The sequence below is a fragment of the Suncus etruscus genome, chromosome 18 (assembly GCF_024139225.1).
Source record: "Suncus etruscus isolate mSunEtr1 chromosome 18, mSunEtr1.pri.cur, whole genome shotgun sequence".
In the NCBI taxonomy this organism is placed as follows: domain Eukaryota; kingdom Metazoa; phylum Chordata; class Mammalia; order Eulipotyphla; family Soricidae; genus Suncus; species Suncus etruscus.
In genome coordinates, this window is record NC_064865.1 from 34,789,163 (window position 1) to 34,811,435 (window position 22,273).

Genomic DNA, 22,273 nt, shown 5'->3' on the forward strand with positions numbered 1-22,273 from the left:
AGGGTTAGAGCTCTACCACAGACGGTGCCTAACAAAAATGAGGGTGGGGCGAATGCAGTATTGCACCAGCTTGAGACCTGGCCCATCAAAATGCCCCCCAAAATGTTTTAGAGTCAAATGTTGCCACAGCTTTTGCAGCCTGGTGCCTCAGCTGAAGGAAAATAGTCTGAGTCGATTTGCTTTTGTGCTTTCTCAGGTCCCTTGGGTGAAAGGAAAGTGGCCTCAGAAACCCTGTAATTTTGGGGCTGGAGAGAGATAGCATGGAGGTAGAGCATTTCTTGCATGCAGAAGGATAGTGGTTAGAATCCCAGCATCCCATATGGTCCCCCGAGCCTGCCAGGAGCGATTTGAGCGTAGAGCCAGAAGTAACTCCTGAGCACTGCTGGATGTGACCCCCAAAAACAAAGAAACAAAAAGAAACCTGTAATTTTTTTTGCATCCTCAGGGCTTCCAGAGCCATGGCCTCCTCAGGAGCGATTCCACTGGGCAGGACACCTCAGGGCCTCAGCCCCATGGAGGCCTCTGCCAGTTTCCCCAGCCCCATGGCCCCAGAACCCTATCCCAGGGTGACAGAAGCAGAGGGCGAGGACGACAACGATGAAGAGCAGGCTGCAGAGGTCTCTGGGGGACAGAGGGGAGCTAGGGCTGGAATCTGCAAGTTGATGGGAATGTACGAAAATTAGAATAAGAGAGGTTGGAAAGAGCCCCGAGAGTCAACTTCACCCAGTCTCTGCTTTCAGGTTTACAGAATGGGGGCTGATGTCAAATTGAGAGATGGGGAGTGGGGCACATAAGCTGGAGGTGCTCAGGGGTCACTCCTGGATCTGTGCTCAGGAATGAGGTTTACATAGTCAGAGTTCGCATCAAGCAAAGCAAGCCCCATCTGAGAGGTTTGATGAAGTAATTTCAGTCAGGGACCAGAGTGATAGATAGTACAGCAATGTCAAACGTTTTTGTCTTGCACATGTCCAATGCAGGTTTAACTTAGAGCATCACATTTGGTCTCCAGAGCCACTCTAGGGGTGATTCTTGAGCACTTCTGGGTGTGGCCCAAAGAAAAAAAAACAAAAGATAATTCCAATCAAATTAGCCAGGCACAAATTTGCACTTATACCCCCATTGTTCTCCACTCCCAACAACTAGTACTGTCAGGAGTGACCCCCTAAGCAAAGAGCCAGGAGTAAGTACTGAGCATTACAGATTGTGACCCCAAAACAAAACACGAATCCTCCAACATGGAACTGGAGTGAGAGTACAACAGGAGCAATAACACAATGGATAGTACAGTATACCTTGCACCTGAGTGACCAATGTTCAATCTCTAGTGTCTCTTGTGGTGAGATTAGAACCTGAACACCATGGGGTGTGGCCCTAAGACAACAGAACATAACCAACAAATACTGATTTCCCTTTTTCCTGGACAGATCCATCTCTGTGTGCTATGGAATTCAGGATTTCTGGGCCTGGCCTACTATGACACCAGTGACTCCATCATCCATTTCATGCCAGATACCCCAGACCATGACAGCCTCACACTTCTTCAGAGAGGTGAGGTCAGACCTGAAAGTATATTTCACTTAGATTCCCTTACCTTACTGTTTTATTAGTTGACTCCCAAAGAATCCCTCTGTTGTATTTAGGAATTTATTTAATCATTTAGCAGGTATTTATGATATGCTTATAACAGGGGATAGCTATGTAGCCCTGGACAAATCAGTCATGGGATAATCACTACAGAATCTCTTTGTCTTCCTGGGCTGAATCGGTGGCACTAAAAGTAAGGCATTTGCCTTGCAAGCGATAGCCTAGGATGGACCTGGGTTCGATCCTCTGGCATCCCATATGGTCCCCCAAGCCAGGAGCGATTTCTGAGCGCATTGCCAGGAGTAATTCCTGAGCATCAATGGGTGTGCCCCCCTCAAACGAAATAAAACAAAAAAAGAATCTCTTTGTCTTCCAGTGTTCACTAGTCTTTTCCTAAATTTTTTTCTTTCCTTTTCCTTTCTTTCTTTTTTTTGGGGGGGAGGGGTTTGGGCCACACTCAGAGGTGCTCAGGAGTTACTCCTGGCTCTGCATTCAAAAATCACTCCTGGCAGGCTCAGAGGACCATATGGGATGCTGGGGATCAATCCTGGGTCCGTCCAGGTCTGCCATGTGCAAGGTAAGGTAAAAATGCCTACCTATTGCTCCAACCCCTAAATTTCCCTTTTTCATTTTTTTTATTTGTTTGTTTTTGTTTTGGGGCCACATCCGAAAGTGCACAGGAGTTACTCCTGGCTTTGCGCTCCTGGCAAATCACTCCTGGCAGGCTCAGGGGCACCATATGGGATGCTAGGAATTGGACCTAGGTCTGTCCCAGATCATCCACATGCAAGGCAAACACCTTACCATTATGCTATCACTCCGGCCCTCTTATTTTTGTTTTGGGTTCACAACTACTGTTGCTGAGAGCTTACTCAAGGCTCTGTGCGCAGGGATCACTCCTACTGGTGCCCAGGGAACCATATGGGGCTCCAGGGATTGAACCCCAGATTTAGCTGTGTGCAAGGCAAGTGACCTTCCCACTGTACTGGCCCAATTTTTTTCTTTAAATTTTAGACATCATAGTGCCAGAGAGATAGCACAGCAGTTGGGCGTTTGTTTGCCTTAGACGCAGAAGGACGATGGTTCGAATCTCGGCATCCCATATGGTCCTCCGAGCCTCCCATTAGTGATTTCTGAACATAGAGCCAGGAGTAACCCGTGAGCACTGCCGGGTATGACCCCCCCCCAAAAAAAAAGGCAAAAACAAATTTTAGACATATTTACAAAACTGTTAATGATAGGGTTACATGCATACAGTGTTCCAATACCATACCCTCCTCCAGAATGTTCCCCTCCTCAACCTAAACCTTCTACTATCTACCTTTTCATCTCCCCTATATGGAAAACTTGTTTCTGTAGACCATTTTTCTATTTTTTTTTTTTTTTTGTATTTTTGGGCCACACCGTTTGATGCTCAGGGGTTACTCCTGGCTAAGCGCTCAGAAATTGCCCCTGGCTTGGGGGGACCATATGGGACGCCCGGGGATTGAACAGGATCTTTCCTTGGCTAGCGCTTGCAAGGCAGACACCTTACCTCTAGCGCCACCTCTCCGGCCCCATTTTTCTATTTTCTTAAATTTTATGCTTGACTACTACTTATGCTCTTAATATGTGAAGCACTTCCTACTCTTAGAGGGAGGAAAATGAGTTTGCTGGTTGTGGAATATGCAGGTGATAACAATGTTTTCTCTTAATATAGGTTCCTTATTACGCAAAGAATAAATATTTTTAATTAATTTGATCTGCATTCTTCTTTCAAAGTTCTAGAAGAAATCAATCCTCGATCCATTGTTACCAGTGCCAAACAGGATGAAAGTATGACTCAGTTTCTCGGAAAGCTTGGTAAGATTTGAGTAAGGCTGAGAGTAAAAATGCAGGATTAAAGTATAGATTATTCTTTTTTTTTTCTTTTTTGGTTTTTCGGGTCACACCCGTTTGATGCTCAGGGGTTATTTCTGGCTACACGCTCAGAAATTGCCCCTGGCTTGGGCGGACCATATGGGACACCGGGGGATCGAACCGTGGTCCTTTCCTTGGCTAGCGCTTACAAGGCAGACACCTTGCCTCTAGCGCCACCTCGCCGGCCCCAAGTATAGATTATTCTAGGAGACTAAAGGCCCTTGGAGGGAGCTAGAACTAAAGTGGTTTTAACCAAATTAAAAAAAAAATGTTTTTAATACCCAACAGTGCTCAGGGCTTGCTTCTGTTTCTGCACTTAGGGATTACACCTGGTAGCAATTGGTAACCATATGGGGTCAAACCTGGGTTGGCAGCATGTAAGACAACTGTCCTGCCCACTTTACTGTTATTAGTCTGACATCAGGAAGCTAAAGTTGGATCATAGAATAGATGGGACATACAGACTGATGGTTCTTTGTTTTCTCCATAGGCTCCCAGGAAAAAAACATAGTGCCAAAGGGACCTGAAATCGTATTTTTGCCCAGTGTGGATTTTGGTATCAATTTTATTTTGCTTTCCCAGTCCCTATACTGATTTTCCCACCTTTTCTTCAAACTCTGCACTCATCACCAGAAGTCTCCCCTTTAGCCTTATTTTATCTTAGCTCTAAGATCAGCCTACAAAAAAATCTCTGCTATCTCTTTTAATAACCTGCAATTTATGTGAAACCCTCCACTTCAGTGTCTCTAGGGATGAGGCTTTCTTTGAGAAGGGTGGCATTTTTTATTGTTTGTTTTTTGGGTCACAACCAACTGTGGTAAGGGCTCTGCACTTAGGAATTATTCCTGGTTCTGTGCTCAGAAATTACTCTTGGTGGTGCTCAGGGGCCATATGGGATTCTGGAGATCAAACCCAGATTGGTTGCATGCAAGACCCACTGTGCTCTTGCTTCAGCCTCGAAGGGTGGCATTTTTAGATTTCTTATTATAATTTTCCCACTTAACCCAAAAAGTACTTCTATAATCTTCCAAAAATTACAGGGATTGATCCAGGAGATAGATTAGAGGACTAGGGGCCGGAGAGATAGCATGGAGGTAAGGCGTTTGCCTTTCATGCAGGAGGTCATCGGTTCGAATCCTGGCGCCCCATATGATCCCCTGTGCCTGCCAGGAGCAATTTCTGAGCCTGGAGCCAGGAATAACCCCTGAGCACTGCCAGGTGTGACCCAAAAACCAAAAAAAAAAAAAAAAAAAAAAAAGAAGATTAGAGGACTATAGCACATACTTTGCATGCAGGAGCCCTGCGTTTTAGCTCTGTGCCAGAGGTAGCTCCCACCCCTTTAAAAAAGCAGGATCTTTATTTCTGCTTAATTCAAAGTGCATTATTCGTATTATTAGGGTGTTTTTGTTGGTGGTTTATTTCCTTGTATCCAAAGGAAGAGCTCCCAAAAGTTCACTATCGTAGCATAAAAATTGCTCAAGGGGCCAGAGTGATATAGCGCAGCAGTAGGGCATTTGTCTTGCATGCTGCCGATCTGGGACGGACCAAGGTTCGATTCCTGGCACCGCATATGGTCCCCAAGCCTACCAAGGCAATTTCTTTTTTTGGGGGGTGGGAATCACATCCGGCTGCACTCAGGCGTTACTCCTGGCTCTACGCTCAGAAATCGCTCCTGGCAGGCTCAGGGGAACATATGGGATGCTGGAATTCGAACCACCATCTTTCTGCATGCAAGGCAAATGCCCTACCTCCATGCTATCTTTCTGGCCCCCCAGGAGCAATTTCTGATTGCAGAGCCAGGAGTAACCCCTGAATGCCTCTGGGTGTGACCCAAAACAACAACAAAAAATTGCCCAGAGCAATAGGGGTAGGTGTTTGCCTTGCCCAATTTCAATATTGGTTTAGTCTTCTGGCATTCCTTTTTTTTTTTTTTTTTGGTTTTTATGGGATGCCGGGATTCGAACCACCGTCCTTCTGCATGCAAGGCAAACACTTTACCTCCATGCTATCTCTCCGGCCTCAGTCTTCTGGCATTCTATATGGTTCCCTTAGTCCTGGTAGGAGTAATTCCTGACTGTAGAGCCAGGAGTAAGTCTTGAGCATAGTCAAGTGTGGTCCCAAACCCTTCTTTACCCCCCAAAATTAGCTCAAATATATAGTTGTTTTATATATATTTTTATTTCCATTTATTAATATTTATGGTAGAATTACAGTTCACCTTTCTTTTTTGAGGGGCTGCACGCAGTGCAGTCCACCAGACCATACTAGAAATACTTGCAGGATCATGCAGTGTCAAGGATGAACTAGGGCCTCTTGTACACAAAGCATGTGATCCATGTATTTGAGCTATCTCCCCTGTCCATATATTTTACTCTTAGGAGGCATTTATAAACTTTCTCAGATTGTACCCTCAGCCAAATAACTTAATTTTATTTATTTACTTATTTTGGACCTCCCAAATAATGTTCAAGGAGCCCAGGAGTACTAAGACTGGTTGTACAGGACTGATGTTTTAGTGTTGTGGCCCAGTGGTGCTTGGCTACATCTAGTAGAGCAGAGGAGCCATAAATCTACCTGGGGCTCTAATGCATACAAACATATGCTCCAACCCTGGAGCTATCTCCCTGGCTTATGCTACATAACTTTATGTGTATGACAGAGATTAGGAATTCTCTCTGAGGGAGCCAGAGCAATAACAAAGCAGGTAGGACACTTATCTTGCATGCAGCTAACTCAGGTTCTATCTTTGGCATCCCACATGGTCATCTGAGTACCACCAAGAGTGACCCCTGAGTGCAGAGTCAAGAGTAAGTCCTGAGCACAACTACCTGAGGCCAAAAAAAAATAAACAAAAAAAATTCTCTCTGAGGGGCTGGAGCAATTTTACAGTGGGTAAAGAGCTTGCCTTGCAAGGAGTGGCAACAAAACAAAACAAAACAAAAGAATTCTCTTTGAATATTTTATTTTATTTTTATTTTGGGCTCCAGCTAATAATGCTCAAGTATTATGGAGTACTAGAGATGTAATTTCCTATATGCAAAGCATGTATTCCAGCACTGAAAATTCCCTAGCACTGAAAATTTGGCTCTTGTTTTATTCAGCTTTCCATAAATGATGTTGTATGCTTGGATGCTTGGGAATTCACATCATCTCTGCTGCTTCTATTGTCTCGTTTGTGTGTGTGTGTGTGTGTGTGTGTGTGTGTGTGTGTGTGTGTGTGTGTTTGGGGGCCACACCCGACAGTGCTCAGGGATTACTCCTGGCTCTGTGCTCATAAATCGCTCTTGGCAGGCTCGGGAGATCATATGGGATGCAGGGTATCAAATCTGGTCCATCCCAGGTCGGCCGCATGCAAGGCAAATGCCCTACCTTTGTGCTATTGCTCTGGCCCTCTATTGTCTTTTTTTTTTTTTTTTTTGGTTTTTGGGTCACACCCTGCAGTGCTCAGGGGTTACTTCTGGCTCCATGCTCAGAAATCGCTCCTGGCAGGCTCATAGGACCATATGGGATGCCGGAATTTGAACCAATGACCTTCTGCATGAAAGGCAAATGCCTTCCCTCCATGCTATCTCTCCAGCCCCTACTGTATTATTCTTAATGGGATGAAGAATTGAAGTATATAAACTTTACCCTTCTTACCTTCCTATAATAGGTCTAGAAATAAGCAAGCAGCGCCTCCTTTCTGGAGACTACTCCTTTATTCCAGACTCCATGACAGCCACTGAGAAAATCCTCTTTCTCTCTTCCATCATTCCCTTTGACTGCCTCCTCACGGTGAGATGGAGACTGGGAGATAAGGGCAAGAATGCAGCAGGTTGTAAAAAAGCTCCAGCCCCCCAGTTCTAGAGTTGAATCCTGGGAGTTAGTAGCTCAGTCCTGAAAAATGATTGTTTTCCTTAGTATTGTCCAGCCTTCAGCACATTGTGATTTACTGCATCTCCACTACTGATCCCTCTCAGGTTCGAGCACTTGGAGGATTACTCAAATTCCTTGGTCGAAGAAGAATTGGGATTGAACTGGAAGATTATAATGTCAGCGTTCCCATCCTAGGGTTTAAGAAATTTGTATTGTAGGTGGTTTTTCTTTACCCTCAATCAGAATAAGGTGGGCTGAGGGACCTAAAAAAAATAAGACAGGGAAGAAGTACAGGGGAGAGCTATGACCTATTGGATAAAGTGTATAATGACTTAGTTTCTTTAACTATAGGGTCCTGTGTTAGAATGGCAAGAAATATTTAAATTTTGTTAATAATTATATAATCAGTAATGTTTGCCTGTGTACCTATTCTACATACCTGTATACCTAGAGTCATGTAAACATCAGACCAAGAGATCACAAGAAGAAACACTGTAAGAAGCCCTGATATAGAACATGCAGGGGAACATCTAGGGGGATAGAACACTGAGGAGAAGATAGAAGTATCTCAGGACGGGGGAAAGGGAAAGATGGTGGAACTATGAAATGAACTCAGACTGTCATACCCTAGCCACCTTTCTTTTTACTTGTTTTGTGTGTTTAGAACCCACCTGGTGAGCATAGATCAAGACACTTACAGGTAACATGGAAACAGATTAATATAGCTCTGTGAAGAGAGGATGAATTTAATGCTCTAATAAGCTTAATTGGGACTAGAATGAAATCCCAGTTTTTTTTTTAAATTCTTTGGTAAATTAAGACCTTTGTTTTGGGGTGCTTTTTTTGTTTTGTTTTGTTTTTGGTTTTTGAGCCATACCTGGCAGTGATCACGGGTTACTCCTGGTTCTGCACTCAGGAATCACTCCTGGCAGGCTCAGAGGACCATATGGGATGCCGGGATTGAACCCAGGTCCACTTCGGATGGGCCACATGCAAGGCAAACGGTCTATCTACTGTGCTATTGCTCCAGCACATGGGGTACTTTTTATTATTTGTTTGGCTTTGGGCTATATACATCTGTGTGGGGAGCTACAGCTCTCTGGATTTCAGCAGTGCTCAGGGATAATGCAGTGCTGGAGATTGAACTGGGATCTCCTACATGCAGGCATGTAGTTAGCCTCTTGAATTTCCTCTCTGGACACGTTAGAGGTGATTTTTTGTTTTTGTTTTTTTGTTTTTTGGGTCACACTTGGTGGTGCTCAGGGGTTGGTTACTCCTGGTTCTGCACTCCAAAATTGCTCCTGACAGACACGGGGGCCATATGGGATGCTGGGACTCGAACCACCATCTATCCTGGATTGGCTTTGAGCAAGGCAAAAACACTACTGCTGTGCTATCTCTCCAGCCCAGAGGTGATTTTTCTTGAGGGAGCTGCACTCAATAGTCTTGAGGGTACAGTCCCCTCAGGATCACCAGGTCCTGAACTCCTAACAATGTTCAGGAACCATTTGGTACTAGGAATCAAACTTGGGGATCCCTCATGCAAAATTTGCACTCAGCCCTTTGAGCCATCTCCCCAACCCTAAGACTTTCTGTTATTTGTTTATTTTGTGTTTTTGTTTGTTTTCGGTGGGGCAATACATCTGATAGAGCTCAGGAATTACTTCTGGCTCTGAGCTCAGAAATTACTCCTGACATTCTCTGGGGACCATATGGGATACTGGGGATCAAATCTGGGTCAGCTGTGTGCAAGGCAAACACCCTACCTGCTGTACTATCACACTGGCCCCTAAGACTTTCTGAAGAAAGGAGGAGAATGTGGAAAGGGGAAAAAGGAGGAAGAATACAAAAACCTTCCTCTAATCTAGAGGGACAAAACCGAAGCAAAGAGAATCTTACCTTAAGACTTGAAGTCAGGGGCCAGAGAGGTGGTGCTAGAGGTAAGGCATCTGTCTTGCAAGCGCTAGCCTAGGACGGACAGCAGTTCGATCCCTGGCATCCCCCAAGCCAGGGATGATTTCTGAGTGTATAGCCAGGAGTAACCCCTGAGTGTCACCGGGTGTGGCCCAATAAAAGAAAAATAAAAACTTGAATCAGGGATGCTGAGGGAGGGTATGATGCTGAAATGTTTTACGCATGAAATCCTGTAATTGTACCAGAGTGGTAGTTCAATAGATATGGTGTTTGCCTTATATGTACCTGACCTGGGTTTGATCCCCTGCATCCCATATGGGCCCCTAAGCCTGCCAGGAGCAATTTCTGAGTGAAGAGCCAGGAGTAACCCCTGAGTACTGCTAAGTGTGTCTCCAAAACAAAACAAAAGAAACCCTATCAATAACAGTAAACTAAAGTGCCTAAAATAAAAATTAAAAAAGAAAAACTTGAAGTCAGGGACTGGAGAGATAGTGCAGGTCTTAAAATTAGACCTGCATGTAGCTGACTCCAGGACTGCTGGATTCCCCTGAACAAGTGTTGCCCAATTCCCACCCTCAAAAAAGACGTGATGTTATGGGGCTGGAGCAGTGGTGCAGTGGTAGGGTGTTTACCTCGCACGCAGCTGATCCAAGATAGACCACAGTTCAATCCCCTGGCGTCCCATATGGTCCCCAAGCCAAGAACAATTTCTGAGTGGAGAGCCAGAAGTAACCCCTTAGCATCACTGGGTGTGGCCCAAATACAAAAAAAAAAAAAAAAGTGGCATTAGGATGTTTCCAGTGTTCATCCCAACTTTCTTTAAAAATCTAAGTTATGGGGGCCGGAGAGGTAAGGCCTTTGCCTTTCATGCAGGAGGTCATTGGTTCGAATCCAGGTGCCCCATATGGTCCCCCGTGCCTGTCAGGAGCAATTTCTGAGCCTGGAGCCAGGAATAACCCCTGAGCACTGCCGGGTGTGACCCAAAAACCAAAAACCAAAACAAAAAATCTAAGTTATGGGAGCCGGAGCAGTGCCGATAGCAGTAAGGTGTCTGCCTTGCAAAGACTTCGGTTCGATCTCCCAGCATTCCATATGGTTCCCCAAGCCAGGAGAGATTTCTGAGCTCATAACCAGAAGTAACCCCTGAGCGTTTCTGGGTGTGACCCCCCCCCCCCAAATCTAAGTTATGGATAGGAAAGATAGTAAAGCAGATAAAACTCTTGGCTTGCCTCCTCTGACCCACGTTCTATTCCCAGTACTCTGAGCATTAGCAGGAGTTATCTCTGAGCATAGAGCCAGGAGCTAGAAACCTGAGTACTACTAGATGTGACCAACAAACAAAACAAAACAAAAAGTCCAATTTACTTCAACTTGCTCTACTTATTCCCAACAGTGTTCTGCAGATATTTAAGAGTGAATCTCACCCCTCAGTGTACAAAGTGGCCACTGGATTAAAGGAGGGACTCAGTCTCTTTGGTATGTGTGCTCTATCCCTTATCCCACTCTAAAAAGCTTGCAGAAAAGCTGCTGTCTCCAATGATGAATCTTAGATTCTCTATTCCTACTTCTCTATTCTCTCCAGATGTCTCCTTCCTTCCTTCCTTCCTTCCTTCCTTCCTTCCTTCCTTCCTTCCTTCCTTCCTTCCTTCCTTCCTTCCTTCCTTCCTTCCTTCCTTCCTTCCTTCCTTCCTTCCTTCCTTCCTTCCTTCCTTCCTTCCTTCCTTTTCCTTCCTTCCTTCCTTCCTTTTCCTTCCTTCCTTCCTTCCTTCCTTCCTTCCTTCCTTCCTTCCTTCCTTCCTTCCTTCCTTCCTTCCTTCCTTCCTTCCTTCCTTTTCATTCATTTACTTTCTTTCTTTGCAATTGGACTTGAGGGAGTTGAGATTTTGCCTTACATGCTGTTGACCTTAGTTCAATCCTTTCACCCTCATAAGTTTCCTTAGGAATGATTCCTGACTGCAGAGCCAGGAGCAACCCCTGAGCATAGTTGTGTGTACCACACACACACACACACACACACACACACAAATCAGAGATATATAATCTTATAACGACCCATGTTTGATTTACTGGTCTTTATCAATTGTCTTTGGCTCTAGGACATATTATAGACAATGCATATTGCTTCATTATGCATATCTTCATAGTTTATGTTTAATGTTTACATATGTGTTGGGTTTGTTGTAAGTGGGCTTGTTGTGAGTCTAACTTTGTCTGCTCTGTGTATTTTTTTTCTGCTAAGTACTCCTATGTGTCCATTCTTTTTGTTTGTTTGCTTTTTGTTTTGGGGGCATGCCTGATGGTGCTCAGGTGTTCAGGTATTACTCTTGGCTCTGTGCTCAGAAATCACTCTTGGCATGCTCTGGGGACTGTATGAGATTGAACCCATGGATTGAACCTAGGTCAGCTGCATGCAGAGTAAATGCCCTACCCACTGTGCTATCCCTCCTGGCCTGTATGTGTCCATTTTTAACCCTAATTAAGTCAATGTAAGATGATAATCCTACTCAGACTTGTGACCAGGTACTGGCTATGGCTACCTTTGTCATTGGGTAACACACTCAGGACAGTCTGCTCAACACTGAAACCTCTGACCTAGATGCTTCAGATTAGACAGAGCCCTATACTTCTAGCTTGTAACAAGATCTCTCCCTGCCTCTACTCCCCACAGGAATCCTCAACAGATGCCGCTGTAAGTCAGGGGAGAAGTTGCTCAGGTGAGTATGTCTCATATCTATGTTACAAACTACTACACGAAGTAAAAATAGTTGCCCTAGTCCAGGTATGTGTCTAAAGTGATGGAACATATATCTTATTTATATAAAGCCCAAGGTTCTATTATTCTTTTTTTTTTTTTTTTTTTTTTTTTTGTGGTTTTTGGGTCACACCCGGCAGTGCTCAGGGGTTATTCCTGGCTCCAGGCTCAGAAATTGCTCCTGGCAGGCACAGGGGACCATATGGGACGCCGGGATTCGAACCGATGACCTCCTGCATGAAAGGCAAATGCCTTACCTCCATGCTATCTCTCCGGCCCCGGTTCTATTATTCTTAAAGCCACATGCTTCCTCTCCTGGCATACCCCAGCACTGTCATATGTAGCCTTTATTATTCATTTTCTTCTTTTTTTCCTTCACCATTCCCTTCAATTCCTTTCTCTTCTCTCCCTTGCCCTCATTTCCTGTATCTAGGATTTACTTCTGGATTTAAGCTCAAGAATGATTCCTGGTGGGTCTCAGGGATCTTCTGAACTCAGCTGCTTTCAAAGCAAACACCTTACTCATTGTACTATCTCTCCAGTCTCCCAATAATTTTTTTCAAATGCCTAATTTCATTTCCTGAATTATACTGAAATGCATTTAATCTTTACTACAACTTCATATGCTAGCAGGTATTTTCATTTTATATTGTCAGCATATATTTACATATCCCAAGTCTTGTACACATATACTCAGCAGAAACACAAGCACAGAACATAGTATTTGTGGTAATATTTCCAGTTATAAAAAGCATATTTGAATTTGAGCTATTCTCTGGTAAATTTAAATTTGTGTTTTAGTTTTGAGCTCCACATGCAGATTACTAATGCTGCCACTGGCAGCATTTACACTGGCAGCTAAAATTCATTGTAACCAGACCAATACTATTGGACCTGTTCTTCTTCCAGCATACTGTTCTCAGGCTAATGGCATTACTGGAAAACAGCTTCTCAAGCTCTGAACCTTAAATTGATGCTTCTCCCTCACCCCTTCTTTTCAATTATTCATGAGGGCTTATTGATTCTATCCTGAATTGTCTATTAGTCGGCCCCTTCTCCCTCTTTCCATTACTCTAACTCTGGCCATCATCATTTCTAACTAGGAACACTGAAATTGTCTCTAGATTGATCTTTCTGTCTCTAAGCACTTCTTTTTTTTTTTTTTAATCTGTCTTCTACATTTAAAATAAAAATTAAGTCTTAAAAGATAACATAAACCTCAGGAGGTTTTCCTATTCCCATGACTAAGATTTATTTATTCTAATAAGAATAAATTTTAATTAATTGGAGCTTCTCTTTTAAACTCTTCCTAAGTCCTTATTATTTAAATTTGTTTTTTTTGTTTGTTTTTGTTTTTGGGCCACACCCAGCCGTGCTTAGGGGTTACTCCTGGCTGTCTGCTCAGAAATAGCTCCTGGCAGGCACAGGGGACCATATGGGACACCGGGATTCGAACCAACCACCTTTGGTCCTGGATCAGCTGCTTGCAAGGCAAACACCGCAGTGCTATCTCTCTGGGCCCTATTATTTAAATTATTTTAAATTATTTTTTATTTTTTATTTTTTATTTTTGGGCCACACCCAGCGGTGCTCAGGGGTTACTCATGGCTGTCTGCTCAGAAATAGCTCCTGGCAGGCACGGGGGACCATATGGGATGCCGGGATTTGAACCAACCACCTTAGGTTCTGGATCGGCTGCTTGCAAGGCAAACACCGCTGTGCTATCTCTCCGGGCCCTAATTTTTAATTTTTTGGTTTTGGGGCCACATTGGCAGTACTCAGGGGTTACCTTTGGACCTGCACTTAGGGATCACTCCTGACTGGCTTGGGGGACCACAAAGAATGTTGGAGATTGAACCCAGGTCAACCATGTGCAAGGCAAGCACCCTACCCACTGTACTATTTCTCCAAACCGTCATTTTTAAATTAAGGTCATGCCCCAGTGTTGGTTGAGTGGGCTATTCTTTTGTTTGGGGGCTATACCTGGCAGTGCTCAGGGCATATTCCTGACTCTGCTCAGTAAACACTCCTGCCACAATTTGGGGGACAATATGTCATGCCAGGGATCAAGCATGCATCAAGGTTGCATGGCCACATGCAGCCCTATCCACTGTACTATTTCTCCAGCCCCAGTGTGTTACTTTTAGGTCTATGCTAGTAATAGCTTCCCATAAGCTGTGCCAGTGGGTCACTCTCGGTGGTGCTCGGAGAACCATGTGGTGCCAGGGATTGAAAGCAAACCCCCCCTCTCTCTTTTTCTCTCTCTCTCTCACTTTTTATTTCATTTTTGTTTTGGAGGACCACACCCAGTGGGTGTGTTCAGGGGTTTCTCCTGACTCTATTGCTCAGGAATTATTCCTGGAGGTGTAACACCTAATGAAAATACCTAATGCCTATGTCATGTTTTCTTTTTTTTTTGTTTTTGTTTTGACTTTATGGGCCACACCCGTTTGATGCTCAGGGGTTACTCCTGGCTAAGTGCTCAGAAATTGCCCCTGGCTTGGGGGAACCATATGGGACGCCGGGGGATCGAACCACGGTCCTGATCCTTGGCTAGCACTTGCAAGGTAGACACCTTACCTCTAGCGCCACCTCGCCGGCCCCTATGTCATGTTTTCACATACCAGGGCTTGTAAAGCTTTTATATTTACTAAAGGTATTGACAGTGCCTTCTCATGTACTCTTAATGGGTCTGTTCATATATTTTAGTTGTAATATCACTTCATACTTAAAATAGCAGTTAGTAAATTTGTGTGCTTGTAAGCTGATGCCAAGCTATTAACCTAAAGCAAAGGCATTCCCCGGGCCCGGAGAGATAGCACAGCGGTGTTTGCCTTGCAAGCAGCCGATCCAGGACCAAAGGTGGTTGGTTCGAATCCTGGTGTCCCATGTGGTCCCCCGTGCCTGCCAGGAGCTATTTCTGAGCAGACAGCCAGGAGTAACCCCTGAGCAACGGCGGGTGTGGCCCAAAAACTGAAAAAAAAAAAAAAAAAAAAAGGCATTCCCCTACTTTCTTCTTTCCTTAAAATCTCACCCTTTGGGGCCGGAGTGGTGGCACAAGCGGAAAGGCGTCTGCTTTGCCTGAGCTAGCGAGCGACAGACCAAGGTCTGATCCCCCAACATACCATATGGTCCCCCAAGCCAGGAGTGATTTCTGAGCTCAGAGCCAGGAGTAACCCCTGAGTGTCACCGGATGTGGCCCCAAAACAAAACAAAACAAAACAAAACAAAATTAACAACAACAACAACAAAAAAACCCTTGTCCTTTGATATGTAAAAGCCCACCTGGATAGGTACTTTGGTCTTTTGACCTTCTGCCTCCTGATGAATTGGGAATGGGTTAATAAAGAAAAGTCAGTTTTGGCTTAGTGCTCAGAGAGATACCACAAGGTGAAAAGCAGACTGATTCTCTGACTCTCTCCTGACTGGCTTGGTTCATGGCTATCCTACCTGCTTCAGACCCATGTGTCTGAGGTTGAAGATACTGTGTGTAGGTGATCTCACAATTTGTGTGATATATTTTACACTTACCTTCATTGATATAAACTGTGTGTGACAGCTATTCCTATTACCTCAATGTCTGGCACATGGCTTTGCACACAGTAGCATAATACACAAGTTTAGCCACACCATTCACATTATTTTTATAAATGCGGAGCAGAAAACTTTGCTAAACTGCAGGCACACAGTTCTTTCTGCACATCTGCTTTGCAATGTATATAATTTGGAGGTTAAGATCATCTTGAGGTCATCTCTAGGTAATTTGTGGGGTGATTTAATTACCTACATATTTCCCAGAGCTTCATTTCCAAGTCTTTAATATCAACCAGGGATGAAAGGGAAGAAACGCTCTTAAATAAAGAACTGAGTTAAAGATGAAGGTGGAGGGGCCGGGCGGTGGCGCTGGAGGTAAGGTGCCTGCCTTGCCTGCGCTAGCCTAGGACGGACCGCGGTTCGATCCCCCGGCGTCCCATATGGTCCCCCAAGAAGCCAGGAGCAACTTCTGAGCGCATAGCCAGGAGTAACCCCTGAGCGTCACAGGGTGTGGCCCAAAAACAAAAAAAAAAAAAAAAAAAAAAAAAAAAAAAGATGAAGGTGGAATAGAGAGTCCCTGGATGGAACCTAGCAGGGCCCAGAACCATAACTTGAGTGATGAACAAAGAACCTAGATGTTCTGGACAAGCTACCAATGTCACTGAATATCATAATATGCTACGAAGGGCACTGCTCATGTAATCTGAAAAGTGAATTTTTAGTCAATTTGTACAGCAAGCTCTTGAATAAACTTTTTTTTTTTTTTTTTTTTTTGCTTCTGGGTCACATCTGGCAGCGTTCAGGGGTTACTCCTGGCTATGTGCTCAGAAATCACTCCTGGCAGGCTCAGGGGATCATATGGGATGCGGGATTTGAAACACCTACCTTCTGCATCAAGGCAAATGTCTTACCTCCATGCTATCTCTCTGGCCCCGAATAAACTATTTTTTATTTCTGTTTTTGTTTATGAGTCATACTTAGTGGTGCCCAGTGGTGTATGCAAGGCAAATACCTTACCCTTAATGCTATGCTCTGGTGTTCACACTTTTTGTTTTGTTTTGTTTTGTTTTTTGGGCCACACCGGTGACACTCCAGGGTTACTCTTGGCTATGCACTCAAAAATCGCTCCTGGCTTGGGGGCCATATCAGATGCGGGGGATTGAATCATGGTCCATCCTGGGTCAGCCGTGTACAACTCAAATGCCCTACTGCTGCGTCATTGCTCTGGCCCCTGTATACATTGTTTATCTTTTTGGGGGGAAGTGTGGAGAGATATATCCAGCAATGGTCAGGGCTTATTCCTGGCTCTGTACTGAGGAATTATTCCTGGCTATATATGGTATGCCAGGATGCTTAGCCATATGCAAAGCAAGAGCGTAATCCATTGTGCTATTGCTCTGACCTCTGGTTGCTTATCTTTTTTTTTCTCCAGTTGCTTATCTTTTAAGTGATTCATTTCCTTAATTATAAAAGTAGAGAGTCTCACTTGACTAAGTTTTCTCCTGACAGTATAATAGATGAGTCAGATACCCAGATATTTTCCAAGAAATTCATGGCTCACTCAGGGTAGATCTCATGTATCCCATATAGTACCCCAAAGCCCCTTTGGGAATGATCCCTGAGCACAGATCCAGACCACTCTGGGTGTGGCCTAAAAACCAAAAAAAAAAAAAAAAAAAAAAAGAACGAAAATAAATGAAAAGAAACTCAGGTTGGGGACCAGAGAAATAGCTCAAAGTGCATACTTGGCATATAGGAACCCCAGGTTCAATGCCCAGCTCATCATGATTCACTCTGATATGCACCCAATAAATCAATGACTTGTAATATAAACAAGAATTATTATAAGCAATTACAGACTTAAAGAATCTCATACTCTTCACAGATGTACAGAGACTGAGCCATTTGAACATAGAGGAATATTTTTTTGTTTTGTTTGTTTTGGGGCTGCACCCTTATGCTCAGCAGATACTGGCTCTGTCCTTGGTGGTCACTGCAGAGTGCTTAGAGAGCCATATGGTGCCAGGGTTAGAACCTGGGCCTGGTCCTTATAAAATATCCTTGCATGTGCTCAACTCATTGAAATATCTCTCTAGCTTTTCGGGGCCAGAGCGATGGCACAGCAGTAGGGCATTTGCCTTGCACACGGCTGACCTAGGATGGACCGCGGTTTGATTCCCTGGCATCCTATATGGTCCTCCAAGCCAGGCGCGCATAGACTCTGAGTGCATAGACAGGAATAACCCCTGAACGTCACTGGGTGTGGCCCAAAATCCAAAAAAAAAAAGAAATATCTCTCTACCTTTATTTTTGTATATTAATATATTTATTGATTGATTTTTGGGGTGTCTCTGTCCCCCCTATACTAATTGATATTTTAGGAAATATCTCTGGGGCAAGAGTGATAACACAGCAGGTAGAGCATTTGTCTTGCATGCAGCTGACCTGGGTTTGATCCTCAATATATCATATGATATCCAAGCCTTCCAGGAGTAATTTCTGAGTGCAGAGCTAGGAGTAACCCCTGAGCACCACTGGGTATGGCCCAAAACTCATAGAAAGAAGAAAAAGTAGGAGGAGGAGAAAAAGAAAGGATTGGAGGAGGAGAAGGAGGAGGAGAAGGGAGGAAGAGGAGGAGGAAGAAGAAATACCTCAATGCACAAAATTTCAAAATAATAATATTAGGGCTGGAGAGATAGCACAACGGCAGGGCGTTTGCAACATGGTCAACGTGGTTGACCCAGAACAGACCCTGGTTTGAATCCTGGCATCCCATATGGTCCCCTGAGCCTTCCAGGAGTGATTTCTAGTGCAGAGCCAGGAGTAACCCCTGAGCACCACCACCACCGCGTGTGACCCAAAAACAAACTAGCAAAAAAAAAAAAAAAAACCCACCAAAATAATAATATTATAAATATCTGTATTGATTCCAGCAAGTTTAAAAATAACATCAGGCTGGAGCTATAATACAGAGGGTAGGGCGTTTGCCTTACACACGGCCAGCCAATGTCCGATCATTGGCTTCCTGAATGGTCCCCCAAGTCTGACAGAAGTGATTTCTGAGTGTAGAGTCAGGAGTAACCCCTAAGTGTGTGGCTCAAAAAATAAAACTATACAAAGCAAAAAAAAAAAAAAAGAATGTTATTAGGGTCACAGTGATAGTACAGTGGGTACACGGCATTTGCCTTGCACACAACTGGCCCAGGTTTAATCCCTGGCTTCCCCCATATGGTCCTGAGTTCAGAGCCAGCAGTAACCCTTGAGTACTGCTGGGTGTAATCCCCAAAACAAAATAAGTGTTATTATTTTATTATTGGGAGAGAGAGAGAAAGGGGAGGGAGGGAGGGAGAGAGAGAGAGAGAGAGAGAGAGAGAGAGAGAGAGAGAGAGAGAGAGAGAGAGAGAGAGAGAGAGAGAGAGAGAGAACAGCAGTAGATAAGACCATAAGACCCTAGGTCTTTCTTTTCTAAGAAATGATTATTGGCAGGGCTGGAGAGATAGCATGGAGGTAAGGTGTTTGCCTTACATACATAAGGAATGTGGTTTGAATCCCGGCATCCCATATGGTCCCCCGAGCCTGCCAGGAGTGATTTCTGAGCGTAGAGCCAGGACTAACCCCTGAGCACTACCAGGTGTGACCCCAAAACCAAAAAAAAAAAAAAGAAAGAAAGAAATGATTATTGGCATGAATTGAGGATTGGGGTCATATCATTCCATGTGTGAATGCATATACATTCACAGAAGAACTAAAAAGATACGTTTCTGTGCTTTACAACCAGACACACTTTTACAGCTAAATACAGATATGCTAACTCATTCTGACTCATACTCTCCTACTCAACCACAGAAAGAGCTAGAATGTTGGCATATAAATTACTCAACACACTGCTTTTCCTCTAAATATTGACAAGTTCTATCACATATCCACATGGAATGACACATGGTCATATCTGTCAAAACAGAGATATAAAGTTGTATTCAGAGATTTTCATTAGATATGCATATAAATATCCACATAGGACATTGTAATTGTCAATCCAGGGGTGTGTGTGTGTGTGTGTATGTGTGTGTGTGTGTGTGTGTGTGTGTGTATTCAGTATGCCCTGAGACCTCCAAACACACATTTTCACAAATTGGGATTAAGACAATGATGAGTACAGATGTAATTTCTGGTTCCCTTTCAACTCTCATTTCCAGGCTCTGGTTCACACGTCCAACACAGGACCTGGTGGAATTAAATTTGCGTCTGGATGTCATTCAGTTTTTCCTGCTACCCCAGAATTTGGAAATGGCTCAGATGCTGCATCGTTTGCTGGGTCACATCAAGAATGTACCTGTAAGCCCAGAGAGGGTGCTAGTGTGGTAGGAAGGAGGTTGAAGACTAGTATTGGATAGACATTGGGCTTTTTGAGGGGCATTTTCGTGGAAGAGAAAACAATGTCTATCTTCTTCTGGCTACAGCTTATTCTGAAACGCATGAAGTTGTCCCACACCAAGGTCAGCGACTGGCATGTACTCTATAAGGTAAAGTCTCCCTTAAATCCCAGAAGTCCAGGATAAATCTGCTAGCATATATACACTGTCCCTTTATACTATAGTCATTTTATCTAACTCTATCCTAATGCTTTATTTTAAAAGTTGGTGTTTGAAAATTTCAAAATAATCTAGAGGTAGTAATACCATGCAACTCCAGCACTAGGACATATGCCAATCTTGATCCAAGTCTCTCTCTAATCCCTGTTCCCTTCCTGAATTAATTTAAACCAATTCCAAGTCATTATAACCCTTCACCTATTAATATTTCAGAGCAATTTTAAATGAAAAAATTTTTTTGTCCTCCCAGTAGTGCTCAGGGGCCCAGGGCACCCTTCTAGTGATACTTGGCTGAGTCTGAGAGTACAATGCTTGGTACTATGCTACCTAAACCCAACAGTGCTGGGGCCACTGGAGGCATGACTATGCCTTGGGGGTTATCATGTAGTGCTAGAGAGCAAACTTAGGTCCTTATACAGGCTACAATGCATTCCTAACCAGCCTATAAATAAAAATTATTATTATTATTATTATTTGTTTTTTGGGGGGCCACACCCGGCATTGCTCAGGGATTACTCCTAGTTATCTGCTCAGAAATAGCTCCTGGTAGGCACGGGAGACCATATGGGACGCCGGGATTCGAACCAACCACCTTAGGTCCTTTTTGCTTGCAAGGCAAACGCCGCTGTGCTATCTCTCCGGCCCCAAATTATTATTTTTTTATGGGCCACGCCAATAGTGTTCAGAAATTCCTCCTGTTTGTGTTCAGGGAACATATATGTTGCCAGGGATTGAACCTACATGAAAGGCAAGCTCCCTACTTTCAGTGCTATTTCTCCAGCCCTAATACATTTTTTCTATTTTCTTGATGGGGGACCAGACTTGATGATAGTGCTCAGGAATTACTCTTGGCTCTGCACTCTAGGTTCACTCTGGTAGTGCTCAGGGAACCATATAGGATGCTAGAAATTGATCCAGGTTGGCTGCATGCAAGGCAAATACCTATTCTTATTGCTCCATCTTTTCATCATAATTCTTTGAGTATATTATTTTTACATTTATAATAATATATTCAAACTATTTTAAAATTAAATTTCATTAGTATCCAGATATACTCATCTATATGATGGAATAATCCATCCTGTTTTGAGTTTCCCTCTATTATTATTTCCTTCTCTTACTCTCATTCCCCTCTTTGAGAGTCATTTGTAGAAGAAACTAAATTATTTTCCCTAAAGAGTTAGTTTGGATTTTGCTAATTTTCTGTATGGTTTTTTACATGTTTCTACCAGAATTTCTAAAAATTGATAGTTAATTTTCTCCTGTTATTTTTTTTTTGACCACACCTAGCAGTGCTCAGGAGTTACTCTTGGCTCTTTATTCAGTGATCACTCCTGTTGGACTTGGAGGGAATATATAAGGGACTAGGGATAGCATGTTGGTCAATCACATTCAAAGTAAGCACCCTATCCACTGTTCTATCTCTCCTGCCCCTAAAAACTAATAGTTGAATCTAGAATATTTGTCAGGTTCAATTTTGAATTTTTGAATTTTGAATACTGTTTCATAAGTTGAGAAATATCATGTTTGCAATGTCTGTATCATTTTATGATAGATACTAGCAGTCTATGTTTAAGACCTAAGTCCATTAGCTCTGTAGGGATTACAAAATATCATAATTTTAATATTGTCCTTTCCTCCTGTACCAGTCAGAACCATCTGTAACATTTTTCCTCTTATTTGTTTTTTTGTTACCTAGTGATACAGATTATATCACAGAAAATTGCTTGATTATTTCCCTTCATCTTTATTTGATAGTTATTAGATTAATAAATTAATTTCCTAATATATACCATGATAGAAAATAAGTTGTTTTGGTATTATTAAAATTCATAGATTTATACATGTGTTTCAATCAGGTTTATTTAAAATATTTATACATGTTCAAATTATTCCATCTATGTCCCATGGGAGCCTTTTTTTTTTTTTTTACAGACCATGTGAACCTTTTTTTATTAGTTTTAGAAAGGCTGGAGAGATAGTACAATAGGGAAAGCACTTGACTTGCATATAGCTAACCTGGGTTCTATTCCAGCACCACAAATGGTCTCCAGAGCATTCTCAGGAATGACCAACGTACATAGAGCCAGAAGTAAACACTGAGTACTGCAGGATGTAGCCGCCAAACAAAGACCAAGCAAAA

The 22,273-nt window shown here is 43.3% G+C and overlaps 1 protein-coding gene across 3 annotated transcripts in view; it reads left to right on the top strand.

Moving 5' to 3' along the window:
• The first annotated feature begins 458 nt into the window (after positions 1–458).
• The window catches only part of MSH5 (mutS homolog 5), a 31,349-nt gene continuing 9,534 nt past the window's right edge, over positions 459–22,273 (top strand). For 2 of the 3 annotated variants that reach the window (XM_049765129.1, XM_049765128.1), the window contains exons 1-11: positions 459–617; positions 1,425–1,548; positions 3,346–3,426; positions 3,974–4,039; positions 7,136–7,257; positions 7,443–7,552; positions 8,003–8,038; positions 10,646–10,728; positions 11,921–11,966; positions 19,735–19,873; positions 19,999–20,061. In XM_049765129.1, coding sequence (XP_049621086.1) covers positions 459–617; positions 1,425–1,548; positions 3,346–3,426; positions 3,974–4,039; positions 7,136–7,257; positions 7,443–7,552; positions 8,003–8,038; positions 10,646–10,728; positions 11,921–11,966; positions 19,735–19,873; positions 19,999–20,061 — 1,029 coding nt within the window. Of the gene's footprint in view, positions 618–1,424; positions 1,549–3,345; positions 3,427–3,973; positions 4,040–7,135; positions 7,258–7,315; positions 7,331–7,400; positions 7,553–8,002; positions 8,039–10,645; positions 10,729–11,920; positions 11,967–19,734; positions 19,874–19,998; positions 20,062–22,273 lie in introns of all 3 variants that reach the window. The other variant, XM_049765130.1, reaches the window with a different exon arrangement.